The 26,660-nt window shown below is 35.6% G+C and overlaps 3 protein-coding genes across 4 annotated transcripts; 1 reads left to right on the top strand and 2 right to left on the bottom strand.

Annotated features, from left to right (window-relative positions):
- Positions 1 to 818: 818 nt before the first annotated feature.
- On the bottom strand, positions 819 to 1,211 carry LOC107636186 (uncharacterized). The gene has a single exon (XM_016339709.1). It carries the CDS (start codon positions 1,209 to 1,211, stop codon positions 819 to 821), a length of 393 nt encoding a protein of 130 aa, XP_016195195.1.
- A 538-nt stretch (positions 1,212 to 1,749) lies between these two features.
- Positions 1,750 to 4,251, bottom strand: LOC148566835 (uncharacterized). Its single transcript, XM_088484451.1, has 4 exons — positions 3,262 to 4,251; positions 2,969 to 3,168; positions 2,120 to 2,343; positions 1,750 to 1,928 (listed from the first exon to the last, which is right to left on the bottom strand). The coding sequence occupies exons 1-4, from the start codon at positions 4,249 to 4,251 to the stop codon at positions 1,750 to 1,752; spliced, it is 1,593 nt and encodes a 530-aa protein (XP_088340577.1).
- A 19,193-nt stretch (positions 4,252 to 23,444) lies between these two features.
- Positions 23,445 to 26,443, top strand: LOC107639063 (transcription initiation factor TFIID subunit 13). Of its 2 annotated transcripts, none has more exons than XM_088484060.1 (8): positions 23,445 to 23,521; positions 23,621 to 23,699; positions 24,134 to 24,162; positions 24,745 to 24,839; positions 24,991 to 25,028; positions 25,130 to 25,189; positions 25,317 to 25,391; positions 26,073 to 26,443. In XM_088484060.1, exons 1-8 carry the CDS (start codon positions 23,460 to 23,462, stop codon positions 26,202 to 26,204), a joined length of 570 nt encoding a protein of 189 aa, XP_088340186.1. In that variant the 5' UTR covers positions 23,445 to 23,459; the 3' UTR covers positions 26,205 to 26,443. The 2 variants fall into 2 exon arrangements, with proteins under 2 accessions (XP_088340186.1, XP_016197963.1); XM_016342477.2 differs by having other exon boundaries at positions 23,475 to 23,521; positions 24,736 to 24,839.
- Positions 26,444 to 26,660: the final 217 nt, after the last annotated feature.

Genomic DNA, 26,660 nt, shown 5'->3' with positions numbered 1-26,660 from the left:
TGAGAGCGCGCCATTTGGAGTTTTGTAGCTCCAGAAAATCCACTTTGAATGTAGGAAGGTCAGAATCCAACAACATCAGCAGTCCTTTTTCAGCCTGAATCAGATTTTTGCTCAGCTCCCTCAATTTCAGCCAGAAAATATCTGAAATCACAGAAAAACACACAAACTCATAGTAAATTCCAGAAATGTGATTTTTAATTAAAAACTAATAAAAATATACTAAAAAACCAACTAAATCATACTAAAAACTAAGTAAAAACAATGCCAAAAAGCGTATAAATTATCCGCTCATTAGATGCCATGCATAGAATGCATTAAAAACTTCCTAAAGGAATAACTTAACTATTGTGATTGCATAGAAAAAATGTGGTGCAGCTAATGAATGCGCCTTGCATAAATGAAATGTGCCAACACCAAACTTAGTGTAGTAATACCAAATTTAATGTGGCACATTCACTATAGAGCTAGGCCAAGTATCCAGTCGAGTGAAATTCGATTAATCTTGGTGGGAGAACACCAAACTTACTCCATACAATACATACATACTAAAACAAAAAATAATTAAATGCTAAATGAAAAGAGCTAGAACAGAAATTACTAAATGATGGGTTGCCTCCCATTAAACGCTTCTTTAACATCACTAGCTTGACGGTGTAGCTTCTTCAAGTGAGGATTTGAGTGGTTCTCTGACAATCTATATCACCTCTAAGGTAGTGCTTCAATCTCTGGCCATTGACAGTGAATTTCCTCCCAGAATTCTCTTCCATAACCTCAATATGACCATATGGTGACACTTTGATGATAGTGAAAGGCCCAGACTATCTAGACTTCAACTTTCCTAGGAAGAGCTTTAACCTTGAATTGAAAAGAAGCACCATTTGTCTAGGATCAAATGTTCTTGTGGAGATCCTCTTGTCATGCCACATTTTAGTCTTCTTCTTGTAAAGCTTAGCATTTTTATAAGCCTTCACTCTAAACTCATCAAGCTCATTTAGTTGAAGCAACCTCTTCTCTCCCACAGTCTTTGTATCAAAGTTAAGAAACTTTGTTGTCCAATATGTTGTATGCTCCAGTTCCACTAGCAAGTAACAAGCCTTGCCATAGACAAGTTGATAACGTGGAATCCCAATGGATATTTTGAATGCCGTTTTGAAAGCACAGAGAGCGTCATCAATCTTCTTCGCCCATTCTTTCCTTGAAACTCTCACCATCTTCTTAAGGATTCTCTTGAGTTCTCTATTTGAGATCTTCACTTGGCCACTAGTTTGAGGATGGTAGGGGTGGCCACCTTATGCTTGACTTCATATCTTTGGAGAAGTGTGTCCAATTGTTTTTTACAAAAGTGGCTACCTCTATCACTAATCAAGGTTCTTGGAATACCAAACCTACTGAATATATACTTCTTGAGGAAGCTAAACACCACTTTAGCATCAATGGTAGGCAAAGGTACGGCCTCTACCCACTTAGAAACATAATCAACAATCACTAAGATATAATTATTGGAGTAAGAGGAAGGGAATGGTCCCATGAAATCTATTCCCCACACATCAAACAACTCCACTTTCAGAATAGAATTTTGTGGCATTTTATTCTTTTTGGGCAAACTCCCAACTCTTTGGCATTAGTCACAATTTTTCACAAATTTTCTAGTATCTTTGAAAAGTGTGGGACAATAAAAATCACATTGGAGGACCATTGTTGCAGTCCTTTCTCCACCAAAATGTCCACATATTCAGAACCATGGTAATGTCAGAGAACTTCTTTAGTCTCTTCATCTGAGATGCATATCTGGATTATGCCATCTAAACCCCTCTTGAACAAGTAAGGAACATCCCATAAGAAGTATTTAACATCATGATGTAACTTCTTTGCTTGTTGCTTAGTGAACTCCTTTGGAATGATCCTCCCAGCCTTATAATTTGCTATGTCTGCAAACCAAAGTGTATTGTGTATTACAAAGAGTTTCTCATCAGGAAATCCTTCATTTAAGGGGATTTGATGAGCTTGAGATTCCACTGGTTCAAGTCTAGAAAGATGGTCAGCTACTTGATTTTCAAAACTCTTTCGGTCTCTAATTTCAATATCAAATTCTTGAAATAGGAGCATTAATCTAATCAACCTTGGTTAGCATCTTGTTTGGTCAAAAGATACTTAAGAGTATAGTGATCAGTGTAGACAATTACTTTTGAACCAATTAAATAGGACCTAAACTTATCAAATGCGAAAATCACAGCTAGAAGTTCTTTCTCTGTTATGGTATAATTCTTTTGGGCATCATTAAGAACACGCTTGCATAATATATTACATGCAATAGCTTCTCTTGTCTTTGCTCCAAAACTACTCCTATTGCAAAATCACTTGCATCACACATTAACTCAAAGGTGAAGTCCAATTTGGGGGAGCAATAATGGGTGCAGAGACAAGCTAAGCTTTAAGAGTTTCAAAAGTATGCAAGCATTCATGATCAAAGATAAAAGAAACATCAGCAACCAAGATATTGATAAATGATTTAGCAATTTTTGAAAAGTCCTTTATAAATCTCCTATAAAATCTAGCATGATCGAGGAAACTCCTTATTGCTTTCACATTCACACGGGGTGGTAATTTCTCAATTACCTCCACCTTGGCTTTGTCAACTTCTATCCCTTTGTTTGAGATGCGGTATCCAAGATCAATAACTTAATTTACCATAAAATGACATTTCTCCTAATTCAAAATAAGATTTATTTCTTGGTACCTTCTCAAAACTAAAGCTAGATGTTGTAAGCAAGCTTCAAAAGAATCACCAAAAATAGAGAAATCATCCATAAATACCTCAATGAATTTTTCAACTATGTTAGAAAAAACCTTTAAAAGTAGTAGGAGCATTGAAAAGTCCAAAAGACATGCGGCGGTAGGCAAAGACACCAAATAGGCAAGTGAATACCGTCTTCTCTTGATCTTAGGGTCTACTATAATTTGATTATACCTCGAATAACCATCCAAGAAGCAATAAAATGCATGTCCAGCTAATTTCTCAATCATTTGGTCAATGAAGGGTAATGAGAAGTGGTCATTCCTTATAGCGGTATTGAGCCTTCTATAGTCAATACACATCCTCCAACCGGTTATGGTTCTAGTGGGGATGAGTTCATTATTCTCATTGGCAACCACTATGACTCCTCCTTTCTTGGAAATAACTTACACCGGACTCACCCAAAGACTATAAAAAATTGGGTAAATGATTTTGGCTTCCCATAGCTTCATGACCTATTTTCAAACCACCTCTTTCATGATCAGGTTGAGCTGCTTCTGTGCTTGCACCACTGGTTTGGAGTCTTCTTCAAGTAAGATTTTATGCATGTACATTATTGGGCTTATTCCCGTAAGATCACCAATGGTCCACCCAAGAGAACTTTTGTGATCTCTCAACACCTTGAGCAAATCTTTTTCCTCATTCAAGCCTAGAGAAGAGCTTATAATCATTGGATATGTATTGTTGTCACCAAAGAAAGCATATTTAAGATTGGGAGGCAGAGGCTTTAGCTTAAGCTTGGGTGCCTCCTCCTCCTTTGCTGGAACATGTGAGGCTTCAAATTCCTTAGGTATTGGGGACTTCTCATTTTTGGCTAAGTCTTTTTCTTTAAGGGGTTCAAGAGAATTGTTGATCTCCTCCTCTTCTAGAGTCTCTTGTAACAAGGGGTCGATTATATCAATCTTCATACACCCTTCAGAATTATTGGGATGTTGCACGGCCTTCAATATATTGAATACAATATGATCATCATGCACTCTTAATATCAACTCACCTTTTTGTACATCAATTAAAGCTTTCCCAGTGTCAAGGAATGGTCTTCCCAAGATAATGGAGGTATTGGTATTTTCTTTCATGTCAAGAATTACAAAATCAGCAGGGAGTATGAATTTACCCACTTTCACCAACAAGTTCTCAACTACTCCATGTGGGAACTTAATGGAATGATCTGCAAGTTGAAGAGAGATCCTTGTGGACTTCAATTCATCAATTTGCATCTTCTTCATCAAGGAGAATGGCATGAGATTATTGCTAGCCCCCAAGTCACAAAGAGCTCTTTCAATAGTAATCTCACCAATGGTGCAAGGAATCAAGAAACTCCCGGGATCCTTCAACTTTTGGGGTAAATTATTTTGTATGATTGCACTACACTCCTTATTAAGGACCACTGTTTCATCCTCCCTCCATTTCTTCTTTTTTGCTAGCAACTCCTTCATAAACTTTGCATAGAGAGGCATTTATTCCAAGGCTTCAGCAAAAAGAGTATTAACTTGTAGCTTTCTGAAAACCTTCAAGAACTTAGAGAATTGCTTGTTCTTGGTCTTCTTTTGTAGTCTTTGAGGGTATGAAATTTTAGACTTGTATTCTACCACTTTAACCTCCTCTATTGGTTTCTCTTTTGAAGCTTGAATTGGTTGTGTAGGGGAGTTTGTAGGGACGTATTTTCCTTGAAGAATGACCTCTTCCGTGGCTTTTCCATCTTTCTTGTCATTGCTTGTGGCTTATTTACCCACCATTTTTTCACTCTTCAAATTGATAGCCTTACATTCTTCTTTTGGGTTTGAAATTGTGTCACTGAAAAAGGAATTTGTGGGTATTTCAGCAATTTGTTGGTAAGCTAGCCTATTTGAGCTTCCAAGTTTCGGATGGAGGCCTTGGACTCATGCATAAAATTTATGGTAGATTGGACAAAAGTGGAGGTGTGGTGGGAGAGTTTTTCTAGGGCAATTTCAAGAGAGGAAGGCTTTTGAGGAATTTGAGATGGTTTTGTTGATTGTTGTAGTGGTGATGGTTAGTAGGGAGTGTTGAAATTATTTTGATGAGGGTTGTTGTTGAAGTTATTTTGTCTCTGTCCTTGATTACCTCATCCAAAGGTAGGGTGATTTCTCCATCCAGAATTGTAGGTCTGACAAACCCCAATTTGACGGTTTGTTTTGTATTGATTTTTTGGGATTTTATCACCTTTTACCCACATTTATTCAATGAAATAGCATGGTTCTATAACTTCTCCCTTAATTGTGCTTAAGAGTGAAAACATGCTTTTTAGGACTCAAAATAGCTAAATTTAATTCACCTTGATTCTATTGGATGCCTTGATATGTTTGTTAAGTGATTTAAAGTTCAGGAGGCAAAGATTGGATCAAGGGAATGAAGAAAGAAAGCATGAAAAGTTGGAGAACTCATGAAGAAATGGAAGAACCGGAAAGCTGTCAAGCCGACCTCTTCGCACTTAATCGACCATAACCTGAGCTACAGAGGTCCAAATGATGCGATTCTAGTTGGGTTGGAAAGCTAACATCCGGGGCTTCGAAACGATATAAGATTTGCCATAGTTTCTACACGTATGGTGGCGCGCACGCGCAAAGTACGCGCACGCGCCGTTGCTGCCACCTAGTCACTTAAAGCAAAACGTGGCCAGCGAATTCTGAAGCCTTGTGGGCCCAATCTAACTCATTTCTGATGCTATTTAAGTCAAGGATTGAAGGGGGAATGCATAGACTTTTCATACTTTTCATACTTTAGATGTTAGTTATCATTAGTTTAGTTTTAGCTTAGTTTAGCTTTGTAGTTAGTTTCTAGAGAGAGAAGCTCTCACTTCTCTCTAGAATTAGGATTAGGTTTAGTTCTTAGATCTAGATTTTAATTCATCTTCTTCTACTTCTATCTTCTCAATTCCTTGTTGTTACATTCATTCTTCTTCCATCCTTTTGTTGTAATTTCCTTTATGTTGTTCTTGCATTTTGTTGTAGATCTACTTTTGTTCCTTCCTTTCTCTTTCAATTCAATTCAAGGTAAATCATAATAATTGTGTTCATTTGATTTGTTGTTGTTTAATTCCTTGAAAATTGAGTAGTGTAGATTTACTTTTCTTGCAATTTTACTATGCTTTCCTTTTATGCCTTCCAAGTGTTTGATGAAATGCTTGGTTGGATTTTAGAGTAGAGTTTTATGTTCTTGGCTTGGAAAGGTAACTTAGGAACTCTTGAGTTACTAATGTCCAAGTAATTGATGATTGGGATTCATTGACTCTAGTTCTCACTAATTGAATTAGTGGAGAGTTAGGACTTGTGGACTAGGATTGATATAGCTCATTTGACTTTCCTTTACTACTAGTTAGAGGATGATTTAATGAGATTAATCCTTGCCAATTCTCATATTGTGGTTAGTGATTAGGATAGAGATCTTCGACCACCAACCCTTGCCAAGACCTTTTTTAGCCATTAGTTTACTTTCTTACCATTTATCTTTCATGCTTCATATCAAAACCCCAAATATAACTCACAACCAATAACAAAACACTTCATTACAATTCCTAGGGAGAACGACCTGAGGTTTGAATACTTCGGTTATTAATTTTAGGGGTTTGTTACTTGTGACAAACAATCTTTTGTATGAAAGGATTATTGTTTGGTTTAGGAACTATACTTGCAACGAGAATTCATTTGTGAAATTCTAAACCATCAAAAATCCGTTCATCAAAATGGCGCCGTTGCCGGGGAATTGCAATGGTGTTATGTTATTGGTTATTGTACATATGTGAATAGTGTGAATATCTTCCTTTTTTTGCTTTATTTGCTAGTTGTAGAATTTTATTTCTCTTATTTTCCATTATCTTTTGATTTTTGTTTTCTCTTTCCATTATGAATTCTCATTTTGGCTATGAGTGTGATTACAACTATGTTGTAGGTGATGAGGGCTATAATGGAGATGTGTATCAAGGATGGGACAATCAAAGGTGGGAAGAGCCATATGCTTATGATCAATCATCATGGCAACAACCCCCACCAATGCACTATGAGGAAGAGCCATTCTTTGATGCATATCAATCAAATGGCTATGGTGGATCTCCTTGTGATTTCCAAGAACCACCACTATATGCCTATGAGTCATATCCTCAACATGACCCTCAACCACACTCACAAGCCTATTTTCAACAAACACCTCCATATGACCATGATCCTTACCCACCATACCAACCTCCTTTTGAACCATATGAGCCATACATGGAACCACAATTCCAAGATTACTACTCCCAAGAACCACTTCAATACACACCACCACCTCACCAAGAAGAACTACCTTCCTATAATGAACCCTTTCTCCAAGACAATGAACTTTCTTATCCACTCCAACCTCTAATGGATGGAACCCTTGGTGTTCTTCTTCAAGGACATGAGGAGATGACAAGGGATGTGCAACAATTCATGACCGCCTTGGATGCGGTGGTAAACCGGTTAGCATCCCAACTTTTGGACACTCAAGGAACTCCCATGGCTCAAGAAGAGCATAGCATGAAGGAGAGATTGGAAACTCCGGTGGAAAAGGAGGAAGGCTACTTTGTGTTAGAACAATTGGAGGAACCTATGACCATTGAAGAAGAGGAAGAAGTGGTTGAAGACTTAGGAGATGCGGAACTTCCATGGGAAGCTAAAATCAAAGAAAATCCCTCCAAGAAGAGTAAATTTGATGTTGAGGAAGAATGTGCACAACCTCCAAGGCATATTCTATATGAAGACTTGGAGAGAATGAAGCAAGAATTGAGTTCCCTTGGTGATGAAGATCATGCATCCAACCATCTTGGTGGTGAATCCTTTGAATTTGAAGAACCTTCTCCCAATGAGATAGAAAGCAATGTGGAGGTAGATTTCTCTCAACCTCCCATTTATGATTTGAGTGATGAGGAAGAGTTAGATGAAATTGATGAACAAAGGATTGGAAGTGAAGAAGCTTATGAAGAGGTGGTGATTAATAAGGAAGAACACAAGGGAGTAAAGCTTGCTAGCACGTTGGAGATACCTCTCCCCAAGCCACCACTATCCATTCTTTCATTCAAGTGGGTAAATTCCTTATACTCAAGCTTTATTATTCCCCTTGAATTTGGTTTGCTTGAGACGGATGGTCAACTTAGACATATTTGTGGCTTTAAAAGCAAAAAGGAAATGGCTAGTGGTTGGAAATATTATTCTAGGCTCATTATGGTTGCATGTTCAAAGCTTAATTGCACGGTTTGGCATAGAGCTAGATTGTTTGGGTCTAGGAGAATGTTTGGTCACTTTATTGAGAATTCTAAGGTCATGCCACCCAAATGGAATAATGATAATCAACTTGAAGATGGGTGTGGAAATAAGATATGGGATCCGGGAATATATGAGGATCAATTTTGGGAGCCCATGGTTTGTGAAGAACTCCATCAAGGCTTGAAGATATTAAAATTGAAGAATGGAGCTTATTGGAGATTCAAGCATTGGTGGATGTTCAAGGATAGCTTCAAGCACAAGCCACCTTGAGAGGAGCTCCCCATAAGTCCAACTTAAGGACAATAAACAAAAGTGCTAGGTGGGAGACAACCCACCATGGTAAAATCCTTTCATTTTCTCTTTTGTATATATTGGTAGAATTAGTTTAATTTCATATTTTGTTTAGTTAGTTAAGTATGTTTGGTAGTTTAAGTATGTTAAATAGGGTTTTATGGTGTTTTGGTAGCTGTTTGGAGGTTTGGAATGCTTGGATTGGTGCAAAAACATAGAAAATTTTTTTGAAAAACAGAGCACCATCCACGCGTACGCGTACATGGCGCGTACGCGCACTTCCAGCATTTTCGACCATCCACGCGCGCGCGCCATGCGTGCGTACGCGCGGATTGAGAAGTTCCAACCTCCATACATTTTCCAGAGAGTTGTGCTTGCGCCGCGCCAACGTTGTGCCTCTGGCACAAACCCTACTTGCGCACACGCGCACATGACGCGTACGCGCCACTCTCGAAATAAGCTAACGACGCGCGCGCGCCATGTGTGCGTACGCGCGGATTTCTTTTTCCCATCCACTTTTCTTTTCTTCTCCTCTTTCCAATTCTTTCCTTCTCCTTTCTTCTTCCCTTCTCCTATCCCTTATCCAACACTTCCAAACACCATGGATAACCATTTATTTTAGTTAGTTAATTAGTTAGTTGGTTAGTTAATTAGTTAGTTTTAGTTTAGCTTTCATTTTATTTTCTCTCTTTTCATTATACGTGTTGGATCATTGACTTTGTTTATTATACGTTGCTGCCCTTATTGCCTAAATGCTATTTTAGCATGAATATTTTTAGATAATCTTTGTTGGATTCTATGATTGAGGTTATATTTTGTTACTTGGTTTTGAGTTCTTCATGCTTACCTTTTGAAAAATACCAAGTGATGAGAATTGTCTTCGAGCTTATAACTCTTTTGAATTGCATGTTGTAGCTAGCCATCATGTGATTTGAACCGTATTCTTTGATTAGGCAATCTCTTGATGGATGATGTTGAGCATTTACCTTAATGCATTGTATTTCATGATTATATCCATCCATATGTTTGACTTGAATGCTTTCATGCTTCTCTAATGCTTGTCTTACCTTACAAGCTTACTTAAAGCATCTCAAGCATACTAGGATAAGTGACGTGCATGCTTCTTTTGTGACATAGCTTTTCTGCTAATGTGTATTCTAAACCGCACAATTTAGAATTCACACACCTAATATTTCTTAATGTCACACTAATTCACTCACCTCATTCTAGTGATTTACCTCATTCCAACAATGTATGCTTCCTTGCTTTTATATCTTCTCATCTTATGGTGTTATATTTTTGTTTTTCATAACGAATGCACCACAAGCAACCATGGAAGCGGAAGACAGAACACATAGCAATCCGAAGAGTCGCCGTACCCCCTTGCTCATCTTTGAGTGCACCGAGGACGGTGCAAACTTTTAAGTGTGGGGAGGTCGTCCGACCAGTCGGCGATTTTGGGTGACAAATTTCTAATCCCAACACTTTTGCATTTCATTTTAGGATTTTAGGACTTTTACTTGCATTTTCTTATTTTTGCATATGTATACACAATAAGCTTAGTCAAAATAATGAAATTTTTCAAGGATTTCTATCTATAGGGCACCAATTGATTTGAGTGGAAAACTTTTCATAGAACTTGCTTGAATTATATATTTTGTGGAACATGATTTATGAGCTAAGAACACAAGCTTGTGAGATTTGAGCCTAACGGTGTGGTTACATCTTATAACCACTTATTTTTCCTTCTTGTGTGTATTATTCTCTTTCTATGATTGTAATCTTTGATTTGTTTGATTCTTTATGTCCATTATTTTGTGTATTCATGCATTTATATGATTGAGGCCATCATTTCATTTAGCTCACTTACCCAAATAGCCTACCTTTTATCTTCCTTTGTTAGCCAAATTTGAGCCTACGCTTAACCCACTTATTCTTATTTTAGCACATTACAAGCCTTAAAGCGAAAAACAATAATTGGCCCTTAATTTGGATCTTTGATTAGCTTAGGCTAGTGTGTGCGAGTATCATTCAAGTGTGGGAACCTTGGGACATTGGGTGAATAAAAGGGTAGTTTTGTATTATTATTGTAAATATTGGGAATTGGGTACATACTCATGTATTGATCAAATGTAAAACCTTATGCATTGAGGTTCTTGTATATAAAAAGAAAAAAAAATAAGAGAAACAAAAGAAAAATAAAAAGAAAAAAAACAATATGGAAAAGAAAAGAAAAAAATAGAAAAAGAAAGAAAAGAAAAAGAAAGAAATAAAAAGGGGACAAAATGCCCCAAAGTGAAGCTCAATAAGATCAATGCATATGAGTTGTGAAATGAAAAGAAAATGCATGAGTATGTGAAAAAGTGAAAAATGGGTAGCTAGATTAGAACTTAATTGTATAGGATGTCATAGGTTAGGTGGGAAGTTTAAGCTTATCAAAGATTCAAATTTCAAGCTCACTTGACCAAATATGCATCCTACCTTGACCCTAGCCCCATTACAACCAATGAAAAGACCTCATGATACTTGTATGCATGCATGAAATAAATGTTGATTGTTAGAAGAAAAACAAATCTTGGAAAGCATGAAATAGAGGAGAATTGAGTGAATCAACCCTAAACACTTGAGCGAATAGAGTGCAAACACTACCGGTAAGGGTTTGATGCTCAATTACATGTTTTCACCTATGATCATAATTTTCATGCAAGTTTGTAAAAATATTTAATAACTCAATTCAATTGTGGAATTAGACTTGCTAGTCCTTAGCCCTTGTGCATATATGTTCCTTGGGAATTGATTTATTTTGACCAAGCACTTGCATTCATTTAGATAGTTGCATATAGGTAGATTGCATTTAGTTAGTTTCCATTGAATAAATGCCATACCCTTACTTCATTCTTGGTTTAAGCATGAGGACATGCTTGGTTTAAGTGTGGGGAGGTTGACAAACCCCAATTTGACGGTTTGTTTTGTATTGATTTTTGGGGATTTTATCACCTTTTACCCACATTTATTCAATGAAATAGCATGGTTCTATAACTTCTCCCTTAATTGTGCTTAAGAGTGAAAACATGCTTTTTAGGACTCAAAATAGCTAAATTTAATTCACCTTGATTCTATTGGATGCCTTGATATGTTTGTTAAGTGATTTAAGGTTCAGGAGGCAAAGATTGGATCAAGGGAATGAAGAAAGAAAGCATGAAAAGTTGGAAAACTCATGAAGAAATGGAAGAACCGGAAAGCTGTCAAGCCGACCTCTTCGCACTTAATTGACCATAACTTGAGCTACAGAGGTCCAAATGATGCGGTTTCAGTTGGGTTGGAAAGCTAACATCCGGGACTTCGAAACGATATAAGATTTGCCATAGTTGCTACACGTATGGTGGCGCGCACGCGCAAAGTACGCGCACGCGCCGTTGCTGCCACCTAGTCACTTAAAGCAAAACGTGGCCAGCGAATTCTGAAGCCTTGTGGGCCCAATCCAACTCATTTCTGATGCTATTTAAGTCAAGGATTGAAGGGGGAATGCATAGACTTTTCATACTTTTCATACTTTAGATGCTAGTTATCATTAGTTTAGTTTTAGCTTAGTTTAGCTTTGTAGTTAGTTTCTAGAGAGAGAAGCTCTCACTTCTCTCTAGAATTAGGATTAGGTTTAGTTCTTAGATCTAGATTTTAATTCATCTTCTTCTACTTCTATCTTCTCAATTCCTTGTTGTTACATTCATTCTTCTTCCATCCTTTTGTTGTAATTTCCTTTATGTTGTTCTTGCATTTTGTTGTAGATCTACTTTTCTTCCTTCCTTTCTCTTTCAATTCAATTCAAGGTAAATCATAATAATTGTGTTCATTTGATTTGTTGTTGTTTAATTCCTTGCAAATTGAGTAGTGTAGATTTACTTTTCTTGCAATTTTACTATGCTTTCCTTTTATGCCTTCCAAGTGTTTGATGAAATGCTTGGTTGGATTTTAGAGTAGAGTTTTATGTTCTTGGCTTGGAAAGGTAACTTAGGAACTCTTGAGTTACTAATGTCCAAGTAATTGATGATTGGGATTCATTGACTCTAGTTCTCACTAATTGAATTAGTGGAGAGTTAGGACTTGTGGACTAGGATTGATATAGCTCATTTGACTTTCCTTTACTACTAGTTAGAGGATGATTTAATGAGATTAATCCTTGCCAATTCTCATATTGTGGTTAGTGATTAGGATAGAGATCTTCGACCACCAACCCTTGCCAAGACCTTTTTTAGCCATTAGTTTACTTTCTTACCATTTATCTTTCATGCTTCATATCAAAACCCCAAATATAACTCACAACCAATAACAAAACACTTCATTACAATTCCTAGGGAGAATGACCCGAGGTTTGAATACTTCGGTTATTAATTTTAGGAGTTTGTTACTTGTGACAAACAATATTTTGTATGAAAGGATTATTGTTTGGTTTAGGAACTATACTTGCAACGAGAATTTATTTGTGAAATTCTAAACCATCAAAAATCCGTTCATCAAGGTCTTAGAGAAAGGGTCATTCTAAGGTGGCCTAGAAGAGTTTCCCATGTAATTCACTTGTTCAACATAGGATTGGCCAAGTTCATAACCTTCACCTTGAGGGACTTCTCCACTCATGTCATAGGAAAAACCTTGTGTACTCACTGCTGAGACTTGCATATGTCCTAGTTGCTGAGGGATTGCTTTGATTTATTGAGACATAGTCTTACTTTGTATTAGAATAGTATCCAGTGTTTCCAACTCCATCACTCCTTTTCTCATTGTTCTTTTTAAGGAATATAAGTATTAATTGTTGGCCACTATCTCAATTAACTCCAAGGCTTTGTCAGTGGTCTTCTTCATGTGCAGAGATCCTTCAGCCGAGTTATCCAGTGAGTTTCTTGAAGCAGATAGAGATAATCCTATCATAGAAAATCTGGAGTTGCACCCAGTCAGAGAACATATAAAAGACACTTTCTCAGCATTTCTTTGTATCTCTCCCAAGCTTCATAAAGAGATTCTTCATCTTGTTGTCTGGATATTCATTCTCAACTTTGTCAACCTTTAAGGTGAAAAAAATTTGGTTAAGAACTTGCTGAGCAAATCATCCCATGTTGCTATGCTCTCTTTTGGTTGAGTTTAAAGCTAATGCTTGCCCCATTCCGTTACAGAGAATGGGAATAACAACCACTAAATTTCAGCAAGGACTCCATTAATTTTGACCGTGTCATAGATTTGGAGGAAGTTGGAGATGTGCTGGTTAGGATCTTCTTGAGAACTCCCACCAAATTGGCAATTTTGTTGTACCAAGGTGATGAGTTGGGACTTCAATTCAAAGTTGTTGGCATTTACATTAGGTGTTACAGTACTACTTCCACAATTTCCAGGATTGGGAGTAGTGAAAGACCCAAGAGTCCTCCTAGCTAGCTAGGCATTAATGACATTGTGGACAATGGTATTATTGTTGTTCTCTGCCATGTTAATTTCAATTTCTTCTTCAATGTCTTCTTCAATTCTCTAGTCTCTGATTTGTTTTATCTGTCGCCGGAGGGTCCTTTCCATTTTAGGATCGTATTGAAGAGGCTCTTTATCCTTATTGCTCTGCATAAACACTAAGAAAACAAGGAAAATTGGAATTTTCTACGTCAAAGTGAAGGGAATTCCCAGTGAGGTAAATAACAAAAAATAAACAAAAAGAAAAAAAGTCTAATCTAGGTAATAAATTAATTGGTTTGTTGTTAATTTCAATTAATCCACGGCAACAACACCAAAAACTTGATGCAGATTGTCGCAAACTACTATCGACAAGTGCACCGAGTCATATCAAATAATACTACGGGAGTGGGTTATCATTTTCATGAGGATTAACGGACTAAGCAAGCAATGGTCAATTGGTTAATCTAGTCAGGCAATCAAAATTTAGAATTTTAGAATTCGTTAACACAAAATTAGTGAATAAAATAAGGCAAACAGTAAATGATTAAAAGAGTAATATGATTAAAAGAGTTAACATTTTAGAGATGTTGAACTTCAGGAAGAATGTTTTTCACTCTCTACTTTAATCATGCAAGATATATCTATGGCAAATCATTAGTAATCAAATCACAATCCCTTGATAATTCAATTTCTCTTAACTTAATAAACCATTAATTCCTTGATTAATTGATTATGAAAAGAGGTGAAGTACGTTCACTAATTTATAAACCCTACAATTCACAAGAGTTAACCATAGTAAATTCGATGTCACTTATCAAGTCTAATTTCAAAACTTAAAAAGAATTGTGAGAAGGAATTTTCAAGCTTAATTCCAAAACCAAGTTTTCCAATATGATAATTAGAATTCAGTTAAGATTAGAACTATTTCCCAATATCTTCAAATTCTTGTGATGAAAAACGAAAACTCTTTCTTAAAAAACATCAATGTATTAATCAAAAATAGAAAAGCTATAACATTAATCCATTAGAATCAATAGAGTTCCTAATCTTGACCAAAGAGATTAATGACTCATGCTAAGCTTCAAAACCAAAAACAATATCTGAAAAATAGCCAAAAGGTCATGTTCAAGTTTTTCAGGAGCCTTTTATACTAAACCTAAAACAAAACCTAAAATTCAAATTCAAAATTCATTAAAAAAAATTAGATCAAATATTCTGCAATTAATATTCAATTCTCATTGTGATTCAGGTCCAAAACTTAGTAATTTAATCCTTCTGCATGCAATGTGGGCATGGGTGATACATGAAGTACTTGTGGATTCTTGGGTCTTGGACGTGTGGCACACCCACCCATTGGCTTGTTGCACGCCACTCTTTCTAAGTCCCTAGGAAGCAACTTCTTGGGTATGTGGCACGCCCACTCCAACACGCTAACTTTTAACACTGGATGAGGCTTCGAAGGCGTGTAGAAACAACACGCCCTTATAGTGAATTATTTGTTACTGATCCAGCACCTAAAGCATAAAATCAGTTTCCTCACACTTCTTTAGTGTTTCCACTAAGCACTCCCTCTACTTATACCCTTTCCAATAACTCTACTCAAAACCAAATTGTCACCATTCTTCAATCCATCTCTACTCATAATCTTCATCATACCAATTCTACATCATCACATTGTCATTCACAGTATGCAGAATAACCTCAGACACCTACTCCCCCTACCTCACTTTCACAAAATCAAACTACTCTTGTACATACTCAGTTTTATTCTGATAGCATTCCAATATTAGGAATAGAAATCCAGTTTGGTAGTACACCGAAAACTCAAATTATTTCAAATAAGCACCTATGCAAACCTGGTTGAAATCGAGTATTAAAAAACCAAAATTATACACTGCCTTGACCTACACACAACCAGATTTAATTAATAATGTTCCTACTAGTATTAATCAGGGTTTAAAATCTTTACATTGGCGTCAAGCCATGATTTAAGAACTTACTGCTCTCTTTAAAACAAAAACATGGAGTATTGTTACTACTCCTGCTCCCAAAAACTCCAAAGTCATTAGCTGTCGATGGATTTATGCCATCAAATGCCACCCTAGGGCACTACAAGAAAAACTCTGAATACCGTCGAATTTAGCATCGCAAATTAACGTTGACTTTACTGGCGGATTTACTGACAGTTTAGGTGTCAAATATGTAAGGTCAAATCATTACTAGTGGATTTTCGTTTCTGACGATAAATTTGCCGGCAATAATTGGAGAGAAAATGGGAAAAATAGGTGCAAAATTAAGCATAGGATTTACCGGCGGATGTTTCTTCCGGTAAACCCAATTAGTGGAACGCTGCATTTTTTTGACCTGCAATGCATGCCAGATTTATCCGCCAGTAAATCTGACGGTAACGAGCCCTAAAATTTGAAGTATGAACCATCTCCCACTTCATTTCGAATCGCCGCCTCCTCTCTACTCACCATTTATTGCCCACTTTCTCTCTAACCCTCTCCCACTTTCGCCGGCCCACTAACATTCTCCCGTTGCTGCTATCGTCGGTACTGCCGCCGCCCCCTTCTCTATTCTCTTCTCTACTCTTGCATTCTAGGTTCTTCTTTATTTTAATATTAATCTCAATCTTTGTTTTAGTTATCCTTAGTATTATTATAGGTTTTAGTTGTTAATTAGTATTATGCTCGAGTTAGATTTAATTTTTACTTTTAGGGGGATTTAGGTTGTTAAGATAGGTTAAATTTAAAGTATTATATTTTAAGTTGTTGAAAAGTGTTTAGAATTATGAATGAATTAATCAATTAAAATTGTTTGTTTGGATATTCTGTTGGAAATATTGTGAATTATTGTAGCTAGTATATTGTTAATGTTGACTTCTTGTCAATTAGAGTTGAAAGAATGCTTGGTTGTGCTATTTGATATGTTTAATGCTTTTGAATACCAAGTATTTGATAATATGTCTCTTGTAATAATTGAGTTTTTGATTGTATGTAGTGATATAATGCCACATTAGTTTGTTTGTGAACTTACTTTCAATCACTACATATCACACTTAAAAACTTTACTTTTGCACAAATTCACCATGAATTATTGTTGTCTTTTGTATATGTATTAATATTTTTAGATTTGGTGAATTTAATTGAGTTTTAACTGATATTGTGGATTGAGATTGGTTGAATTTGTGGGAGCCGTAAAGGTGGATATATGTCAAATTTTAGGGGAGGTTATGTCAAAATTTTTTTGAAACAATATAGATGTTGAAGGATTTGTATTGTATATGCTGATTAGTGTTAGACAACAGGTAGCAGATGTATCACGAGTCGGCCTCGTGGTCGTGGTTGAGAGAGGGTTTCCACTAGTATCCCAGGGAGTTCTCAGTCATCGCCCTCTATCCCGACTACTCCGTCGACCCCTGTAACGTCATAGGAAGGTCAACCAGACCAGCAGTTCATCATGATCCTGAACCCCAACTGTGTGGCTCCTTCTGCTACTCCCCCCTCCAAATCCAACGATAGAAACCGTAGCGCTGGAATCCTCTAATGTGTCCCAATCAGATGCCCCTCCACCACCGCCCGTTATACGGATGACGATTTGGCCTAATGTTATGTCGGCGTGAGTACTACTTTAATGTCTTTCATTTTACAATCTATTCTGAATTTGTTAAGTTTTATGTGTTTGCTAATCTTAAGTTTTTCATTGATAGGTTTGCACCAAACAACAATGCATATACACAGGAGCTATCCAATGTGATTAAGTCCATGTACGACAACCCATGACCAAGCTATACGAAGATCCTTGCTGAGACCAGATAGCGATGGTTTCAAAAGTGGGTAGTAAGAACCCAATGTTTTTGAATTAACTGTATTTTAATGTTGTTGAATTACTTTGTACATGAGAAATTTATATAGGATAGGAAACATGATTAGGAAGATCTACGACTACTAAATAGCTAGACAACTTCAGCATATGATGTAGGATGTTCGTGAGGGGCGCAACTGCCTCACAATTTGGATCCGTCCAGATATTAAAAGGGCACTGGACAACCATTTTAGTACTAATGAGGGATTCAGGCGTCACCGTATGACGAATAGAGCTAACAGGGCATTGCTGTGGTTGTCGAAGTATACCGGTGAGTCGACAACTTTCATGAAAACGAAGAGCAGTTTGGTATGTACTTTGCTAATCTTTGTTAATTATTACTTGAATTCGTTGTTACTTGATTTATTTTATTACTTGGTTTCAATATGTGTAGTCTAAGTCATTGGAACATGAGGCGACATTGGCAGAGACCTTCAAATATACTCATACATTGAAGACCACAAGAAAGATTTGCTGATGAGCAGTCTGTGGCTCATTATGTAAGTTTTCAATTAATTATATGTTTGAAATGTATCCGGTTTAAAGTCAATTAACTGTCATCCTAATCACAATGTGCGTTACACAGGAGGACTATACGCAGAGATTGGAGACCGTGACCCAGCAATCTCAGCCTAGGGGGACAACCCCAGGTCTGTTGCCTAAACCGTCGATCCTGATAGGGTTTGGCGTGACTCCACCTTTGAGCTCTACAAGAATCGTGTCTACAGGTTGGGGTCGTTCTTCGCCAGCATCTTCCGCACCTCCACATTGGCGGCTTCGTCTGCCTCTGCCTTTGCCACCAGCCCTGCCGATCCCGAGGAAGTCATCGATTTGAGGGATTAGGTGCAGAAGCTCACATAGGAGATTCACCAACAAGCTCAGCAGTCTGACGAGAGGTACAACGAGCTTCTTACATGCGTGGGAGCCACCGATTCCCTCGGGCTATAGCTAAAGGAGGACCTGGAGCGGCTAGAATATTTGCGAGCTGAGAGCAGATGGCGGTATACAACGAGCAGATGTGTGCTAGAGGCAGCGTCGCTGCTGGTGGGGCACCGACGTCACCACCTAATCCGCCGCCTCAATAGGGTGAAGATGATGACGACGATTATTGGGATCTGTAGAGTTTAGGAATTTTATTTGTTTTATGTGTATGTCATTGTATTTTACTTCTTTCACTTCAAACCCTTGATATTTAAAATCATTAGTTGATTTCTGGTATTAGAATTTGTACACTAATTTTGTAAAAAAAAGAAATTAAATTTGACTACTAATTGTGCATTAATTGTAAAAAAAAAAATTTGCTTACCTATAGATTTATCGGCAAGCAAATCCAACAATAAATGGGCGCCACAAAACATAATATACACCAAAAATTACCGTTGAAAATATTCGACAATAATGAACCGCTTATTTTGTCGTATTTATTGCAAATTCCAATGCAAAATCTACTAGTAATTACCATCGGACAAAATAATTTGTCAATAATTTTTTTGACATCATTTATACCGTTAGATACATTCCGTTGATAAATCTAACTATATTCATCATTTTTTTATAGTGATAGTGATATATTGAAATATAAAACCCGCTTGATTGCCAAAGACAATCATCAAATTAAGAGCATTGATTATGATCAGGTTTTTTCCCCTGTTATTAAATCCACAACAATTCGGATTGTGCTTACTATTGCATTGAAAAATTATTGGCAAATTCACCAATTTGATTTCAACAATGTATTTTTAAATGGGGACTTGCAAGAACTTGTTTTGATGAAACAACCACTAGCTAGACTCTTGTACAAGATGCTAATATTCAAGTCTATCGATTACATAAGTTTTATATGGACTTAAGCAAGCACCAAGGTCAAGAATGCTTAACTTATCCACCACATTGGCTTAATTTGATTTTCTAAAAGTCAAGTTAGATCATTCTTTATTTGTTAAACATGATAATCAGCTTATTTTATATATTCTTGTGTAATGTTTATATTTTAATAACTGAAAATTATTCTATAGTTATATACTATAGAATAATAACTGATAATTTATTTACTATCACTCAATTAAATAATATTTTTTTTCTCAAGGATTTTGGTGAATTTAATTACTTCTTAGGAACTGAAGCACACAAGTTAAGTTAGGTTATTTCTCTCCCTTTTCTGTTGTAAATTCTTGATCCATTTATGTGTAATTAATTCTGCCCAATGCGTTATTAGTGCAAGAGTATAAATGCTGTAACTTTAATCATGATAGACACAATAATAGCAATTCATGCAAATACAGAATTTTATTATCTCAAATTACTCTTCTCTGTCTCATTCAAACTTCATCAATATTGGATTAGTTGACCTTGTATTTTTCATTTAATTAAGTGGATCAAATTTGACTCACAATAACTCAAAATATTTTTCGTACAAATTAATTAAGATATTTGCTACGGTACATTAATAAATTCATATGTATCGATACGTTAAAAATAAAGACAAATAGTAACAAGCCACGTGAAATTTATTTTTCACATCAGCATTTAATTTTTTTTAAATATATATTATATCACCACTTTTACTAATACACCCCTTTAATTAAATAAAAATAAAAATATATTTTTTATTTAATTTTATAAAAAATCTTAAACTTCCTTCTTTTATTTGATTAGACAAAAATACCCTTTTAAATTAATCAAAATTTAAAATTAAATAATAAAACAAAAAAAACAAAATAAAAAATTATTTCTGAAATTTGATTTCAAAAACCCTCTTCATCTTCTCAAGTTCTTCTCTCCTCTTCGTATCACTATCTCTCTTTCCCTGGAGCTCGGTCTCTCTCATCTCTCTCACCGTGGCGTCGCCGTCGCTATCTGTCTCGTCATCGTCTTGCACATAGTCGCGCGCCTTCGTTGCGCTCTTCGTCGCCGGCGGCAGAAGCAGCAGGTCCTGGGGCTCGTCGTCTTCTTGCTTCGAGTGTCGCCGTCAGCCTCCTTCGCGCAATCAGAAGCTGCTTCATGATTTGGTGAGTTCTAACAAAGGTAGGATTTTATTGTTCCAAGTTAGTTGAAACTTGAAACCGTGACGCTGATGTTTTCTTCCCTTTTCATTGGAATCATCGAAACCAAAGCCACACACTGTTAAAACCAGTGTTCCTCCTTCGTAGTTTCCATCATTCATTGCAAGTTTTTCTCCATTTCCTCGCACACCATTCTCCATTCCTTCTTCGACCTCATCGCCACAAAGAATCCTTATATTCTCGCTCACCCACTTCGCTAGATCACACTGTGATTTGAGCTCAGCAGCTAAAAAAATCGGTTTTTGATTTGTGGGGTTTGTTCAAAATGACGTCTTTCACCATCCCTTGACCCAAGTGTCTCTCTTTTTCACATTTGGGATTGAACTCTCAGACCACACAACGGAACATGCACGTGGCTGGGTTGGGATTGAAGAAATCCCAGTCATTTGGATCTTTGGTTTGTGATTCAAACTCAATTGGGGTTCAGGTGTGTGTGATTTGTTCTGATTCCAAATGTGATTGTTTTTTTTTGTTCCTTTGTCGTGCTGGTTTATGTAGATTACATGTTTGAGATTTTGATTCTATGGTTTTGAAGCTGAAAATGTCGCTATAGAATGTTCAATTTTGATTATATTCTATCACCTTCAATTTCGATAGTGAAGGTTTGAAGCCTTGATTTGAAGGTAAGAAGAGATAGTTTTCAAATTTATTGGCTGGATTAAGAAATTTGGGTGCCGTGCTGGTAACTTGTTTCTTTTTTAGCATTTATCAGTTGCTAATTATTGTCTATGTTCTCATTTTAGCAATTCTATTGAAAAGTAGCAAAACCAGAAATGAGCACTGTCTACAAAAGCAAAGCATTTACAAAGTACTTAGTTGGAACATGCATAATATAAACACTAAACAACAAGAAACTCTCTCAGCTCATATTTGCTTGCATTTGCATGTCGGTTTTATCTCAATCAATATCTAAAAGGTAAAAACATCATGGTCTGGATCTTCAGTGGTAAACATAACAAGGTTGTTTTATCTAAGTGGTAGTTTTAATTTTACTATATATTTGTAGGACTTGTGGCTTTTTGAGACTGAAAATCGCAGTAACAATAACTTCAACGCTGCCAGAAAACAGAATATAACACTGGAAAATTGTTACACTAGACAATATAAAATTAGAATGGAAAAACATCTTAGGTGGTTTGGCCATGCGTAAAAAGAAAAGTATGTAAAGTCATGAACTCCGTCGGGTACACTAAAACAAAACTACTGCTGAATCCATATAAAAAAGATATAGATTAAAAATATTTATCTATATACATAGTTCTAATAAAATGTCATTTATTTGTTTGTATAACTCGCCCACTTAGTAGGGAAAGAGTTGATTGTTGTTTTATTTATACTACATAAGTTGATGCTTTGCCAGAGATAAAGGGCAATTCTACACCCAAAGTCCTCCTTAGATATAGAAGTATATAATAACAAGACTATGTACTTAGTCATGTCATCATAATCATTAATTAAGAACGAGAAACCAGCTTTACAATGACATTCTGCAAGTAATAAGGTGCAAGCGACCCAACTAATGGTAATGAATGAGAAGCTTAATTTTACCTAGCATAGCGAATAAGCAGATTATCAGGCTTAAAATCACCATAAAATGCTAAAAAATGAGAACATAGACAATAATTGAAGAAATCCCAATCATTCGGATCTTTGGTTTGTGATTCAAACTCAATTGGGGTTCAGGTGTGTGTGATTTGTTCTGATTCCAAATGTGATTGTTTTTTTTTTGTTCCTTTATCGTGCCTGGTTTATGTAGATTACATGTTTGAAATTTTGATTCTATGGTTTTGAAGCTGAAAATGTCGCATAGAATGTTCAATTTTGATTATATTCTATCACCTTCAATTTCGATAGTGAAGGTTTGAAGCCTTGATTCGAAGGTAAGAAGCGATAGTTTTCAAGTTTATTGGCTGAATTAAGAAATTTGGGTGCCGTGCAGTTAACTTGTTTCTTTTTTAGTATTTATCAGTTGTTAATTATTGTCTGTGTTCTTATTTTAGCAATTCTATTGAAAAGTATTCCAAAGTGCATATTTTTTTGAACTACACTGTAAGCGCATCTGTTCAATCAGGTCCTATTTTTTTTAATACTTTGATATCTGATTTCTTGGCTGTCATTGGGATATGACCCGGTCATTTTATAAACACAGGTTTTGCTTGTTGTCAGCTCAATAAATTCTTATATGAATCAGATAAGATATTAACTGATTGATGAAACTGTCCTGTATGAACCACAATGATAGAAATAAAATTTCCTTGGAGATGAATATACTTTGTTTTAAATTAAGGTTTCTTTTATATTGCATTCTTTCTCTTTTTTTTGCCAAAAATTTAATTTATTCAGTTAGAAATCAAAGTAACAAAGTCACTCCATTAAAGTCAAAACTTACTTATTTATTTGATGTAATTCCTAGGATACATGTGATTATTGTTTCATGCTCACTGAGAACTTGTATGGATATCTCCCTTTTTCAAGTTGGTGAAAAACAGATGCACAGGCCGAATTTGCCTCTTTAATTGCAAAGATAATTTATAACAATGAAATTAAAGGATTGGTTGTCATGGTTAAATTTATAGTTTACCTATTAGGTCCTAGATATCTTAGTATGCTATGTCTTATGTTTCTCAAATTCATCTGTTACATGAACGATTCATATATGTATCTTTCCATATATCTCATTATCTATCTTCTTAAAGGTGTTGTTTCTTTGATGATTCCATCAATATCATTGTTTATTTAGTTGTTAATCCAACACTATGTTAATGTAAAATAAATTGAATGCTTCTAGGTTTGGGTAAAGTGGGGATAGAGACGCCAGTTCATTCCCTAGAACAAGCTAGGTAATATAATTGATAATTTTTTATAATAGATCAGTTGTTCATTCCTTCAAGTTTTTCACTGTATGCTAATTTGTTTTTCTTTTTCAATGTTCATCTCAGGTGCAAGATTTACACTTTATTATTCCTAACTATTTCTTTTGAGTGGAGCAGTGATACACACCCGCTTTCTTATCAGCAGGTTAGTATTATGTACATTAAAATTGCACTTTCATAGATATTCTGATATTTTGGAAACCATGAGAGTAGACTGTTAATTATTTTTTTATTTTGCATATATATCAATTTTATAGATAACAAGTAATAACAAGCTACGTAGAATTTATTTTCCACATCAGCATTTAATTTTTTCTTTTTTAAATATGTACTATATCACCACTTTTACTAATACACCCCTTTAAAATAGCTGTGGCTTGGTCATACCGGCTTCAAATAGAAGGTTTTCTTTAAGACTTATTATTTTTACCTCCAATTGTATTTGACTTTTTTTTTATTGCATTCTTGAATATATTAAATGCTTAAAATCATAGACACGTCTAGTGCATCAGTGAATTCTTTACTATAGTTGATGATTTACAGTGCCTGTTTCTTATCTTCCTTACCTTTTGTATTCAGGCTAAGGGAGGGGACTTGCGTTTTGAAAGGTGATCTGTCCGAACGTTTTTCTTTTTTTCATTAACCTGTTTTTTTTTTGTGTACGTAAACAATAGTATAGTATAGCATCGGGATTTAGGAATATAGTTTGGGGATAAAAGCAATAATAGATGCAGCATACAGGTAAGAGGTTCAATAAATAGTTACGAAAGTGGTTATGAAGTTAGGTATTTGTGGTTAAGGCTTAAGGAAAGGTTCGTTACAATTTAATGAGTTTTATGCCAACCGTCGCCCAATTCAGCCTAACCAAAAAATGGTTGTGAAGTGTTTGAACTAGAATCAGTAAAATCATCATAAAATAAATTAAAGGCTACAGGTGAAAAACATCATTAATTCATTATCCTACTAATGTGAGCCATCCGTTTCACCTTGGCCGAAGTTGGATTTATAAAAAAACTGGACTTCTAGGTGCTATCCTAGTAATCCCAAGAATATCAGAAGCCCAAACATAAAATCTAGGCCCAAAATGTCACACACACACACAAAAAAGAAAAACCGGCTTGTGAAGTGGAAAGAAAGAAACTCATCGTCGTTCATTCCTTCTTCTTCTTCTTGTGCGGAAGAATGAGCAGTTACGGTGGTGGAAGCTCGTCGAAACCAAGAATTGCTTCTTCTCAACCTTCCGAAACTTCTTCAAAGCGCAAAAGAGGAGTTTTCCAAAAAGAACGTCAGTAATCACCCCTATCCAACCTTCTTTTTTCGTTGCAATTTTCTGTTTTCTTTTTCCTTTTCTTTGAAGAGAAAGGAAAAAAAAAAAGTTCTTTGCAAGTTATGCATGTAACTGTCACTAATAATTTTCTCTATGCTTGCTAATACAGTGCAGCATATGATGTACGGCTTTGGAGATGATCCCAATGTAAGTGACCTAAACCATTTTCTTTAATTTCTTAATTACTTTTTGGGATGTGAATTTAATGGCTATTAAACTTTGAACTATTTTATGTTTTGCACAATTAGCCTCTTCCTGAAAGTGTGGCGCTTATGGAGGATATTATTGTGGAATATGTCACGGAATTGGTAACCAAATTTATTTATTTATTTTTTCAACCTAATTTTTCATTGTTCTTGTTCAACTGAATTACGGTGTTCTGGATTAATTTGAATTTTTTGTTGTTATTGTGCTTTGAAATTTTTTCTTACGAAGGTACATAAAGCTCAAGATATTGGATCACAGAGAGGGAAACTATCAGTTGAGGATTTCCTTTATTTGATTCGCAAGGTACTTCTTTGTTCATAAAAGAATTTCAAATAATTATCATGAAGAATTGAAGATTATGTTCTATTCTCGAACTCTCTGGAGTTCTTTTAGCTTCTGCGTTGAATGAAATATCTCAAAGGAAATCACTCATTGAAATCTTGTCCCATTTGCTCTTCAATTGCTTTGAGGCATGATATATGAAGCTGTACTGTCATGGATTAAGAGGCTAAATGGCTAATTCTTCATAATTTGTTCAAACTTTCAAGTATCCATAAAATTAATCCAATTCAGTTTTTTATGCTAGATTTTTAAAGTTTTTGTCAACCAATCCGCAAGTTGAAACTAAACTAAAAGTCAAGTGTGTGAAACATGCAAGAAGGTGCATTTAATGTAGCCGTGTTTCTTAAATTATTTTTAACCCTAAATATATCTATCAAAACAGGTTAAGGCTCATACAATCTTCACTCTTTACCATTAAAGGATCATTGTGACATTGTGTAATACAACACAGTAACTGTTAAGAAATATAAAAAATTATTGGTATATCTGAAATTGTGTGACTCCATACTACAAAATATTTGTATTGTGACCATTCTGATACACGATAGCTTGATTTAGGCCAGTGCACCTTACATTATAATACATGATTGAACATTTTTGTTCAGGATTAATCCCAACTTTTTTACTGCTGCTGTGCTGCAGGATTTGCCAAAACTTAATCGATGTACAGAATTGTTGTCTATGAATGAAGAGCTGAAACAGGCAAGAAAGGTTTTCGAATCAGATGAAGAGAAATTGAGGAAGGTTTTTGAAGTGGACGAACCAGTTGAATGATGAATGAGAAAAAGATCATTGAATTGCACCGAATACACCATTCCTGTTCTGACATCTCTAGATCAAATTTTTGGAATTTGAGTATGTCTTACATTTGAAAATAGCCAACCTAGATATTTAAATAGTTGAATTGTAACTTCCTAATATATTTGTTCTCCTATTTATTGTGTCCATGATCTTGTGATTAGAAGAAAATAATTTTTAACACCCTAGAGTAACTATCTTAAACCAAAAAGAAATTATTTGGTCTTAGCAGGATATTTTTTGTTATGATGTATATTGTATTCTTAATGTAGTTGAACAGAGAATTAGCTAGGAAATTAAAAGGTTATCCAACATTTATCAAAATCAATTTTGGTATAGAATTGTTAAACATAAATTATATTGACACAAACTAGAATTGGAAGTAAGTCAAACCAGTTCATAAGCCAGTTCGAGTTCGAGCTCGACAAGTTG

This window comes from Arachis ipaensis, chromosome B4, assembly GCF_059453495.1.
Source record: "Arachis ipaensis isolate K30076 ecotype BB chromosome B4, ASM5945349v1, whole genome shotgun sequence".
In the NCBI taxonomy this organism is placed as follows: Eukaryota; Viridiplantae; Streptophyta; class Magnoliopsida; order Fabales; family Fabaceae; genus Arachis; species Arachis ipaensis.
Note: the sequence above shows the minus strand (reverse complement) of the source record. Positions and strands in the feature narration are given on the sequence as shown.

Excerpts from the sequence above, each read along its gene's own strand:
- LOC107639063 (XM_088484060.1), top strand. The coding sequence starts at position 23,460 with ATGCTTCTAGGTTTGGGTAAAGTGGGGATAGAGACGCCAGTTCATTCC. Across the intron at positions 25,029-25,129 it reads GCTTTGGAGATGATCCCAAT|CCTCTTCCTGAAAGTGTGGC; the intron begins GTAAGTGACCTA and ends TTGCACAATTAG. Across the intron at positions 25,392-26,072 it reads TCCTTTATTTGATTCGCAAG|GATTTGCCAAAACTTAATCG; the intron begins GTACTTCTTTGT and ends GCTGTGCTGCAG.
- LOC148566835 (XM_088484451.1), bottom strand. The coding sequence starts at position 4,251 with ATGCCTCTCTATGCAAAGTTTATGAAGGAGTTGCTAGCAAAAAAGAAG. Across the intron at positions 2,344-2,968 it reads TTCTTGGATGGTTATTCGAG|GAGTAGTTTTGGAGCAAAGA; the intron begins GTATAATCAAAT and ends ATTTTGCAATAG. Across the intron at positions 1,929-2,119 it reads CAAACAAGATGCTAACCAAG|ACATAGCAAATTATAAGGCT; the intron begins GTTGATTAGATT and ends TTTGGTTTGCAG.
- LOC107636186 (XM_016339709.1), bottom strand. The coding sequence starts at position 1,211 with ATGGTGAGAGTTTCAAGGAAAGAATGGGCGAAGAAGATTGATGACGCT.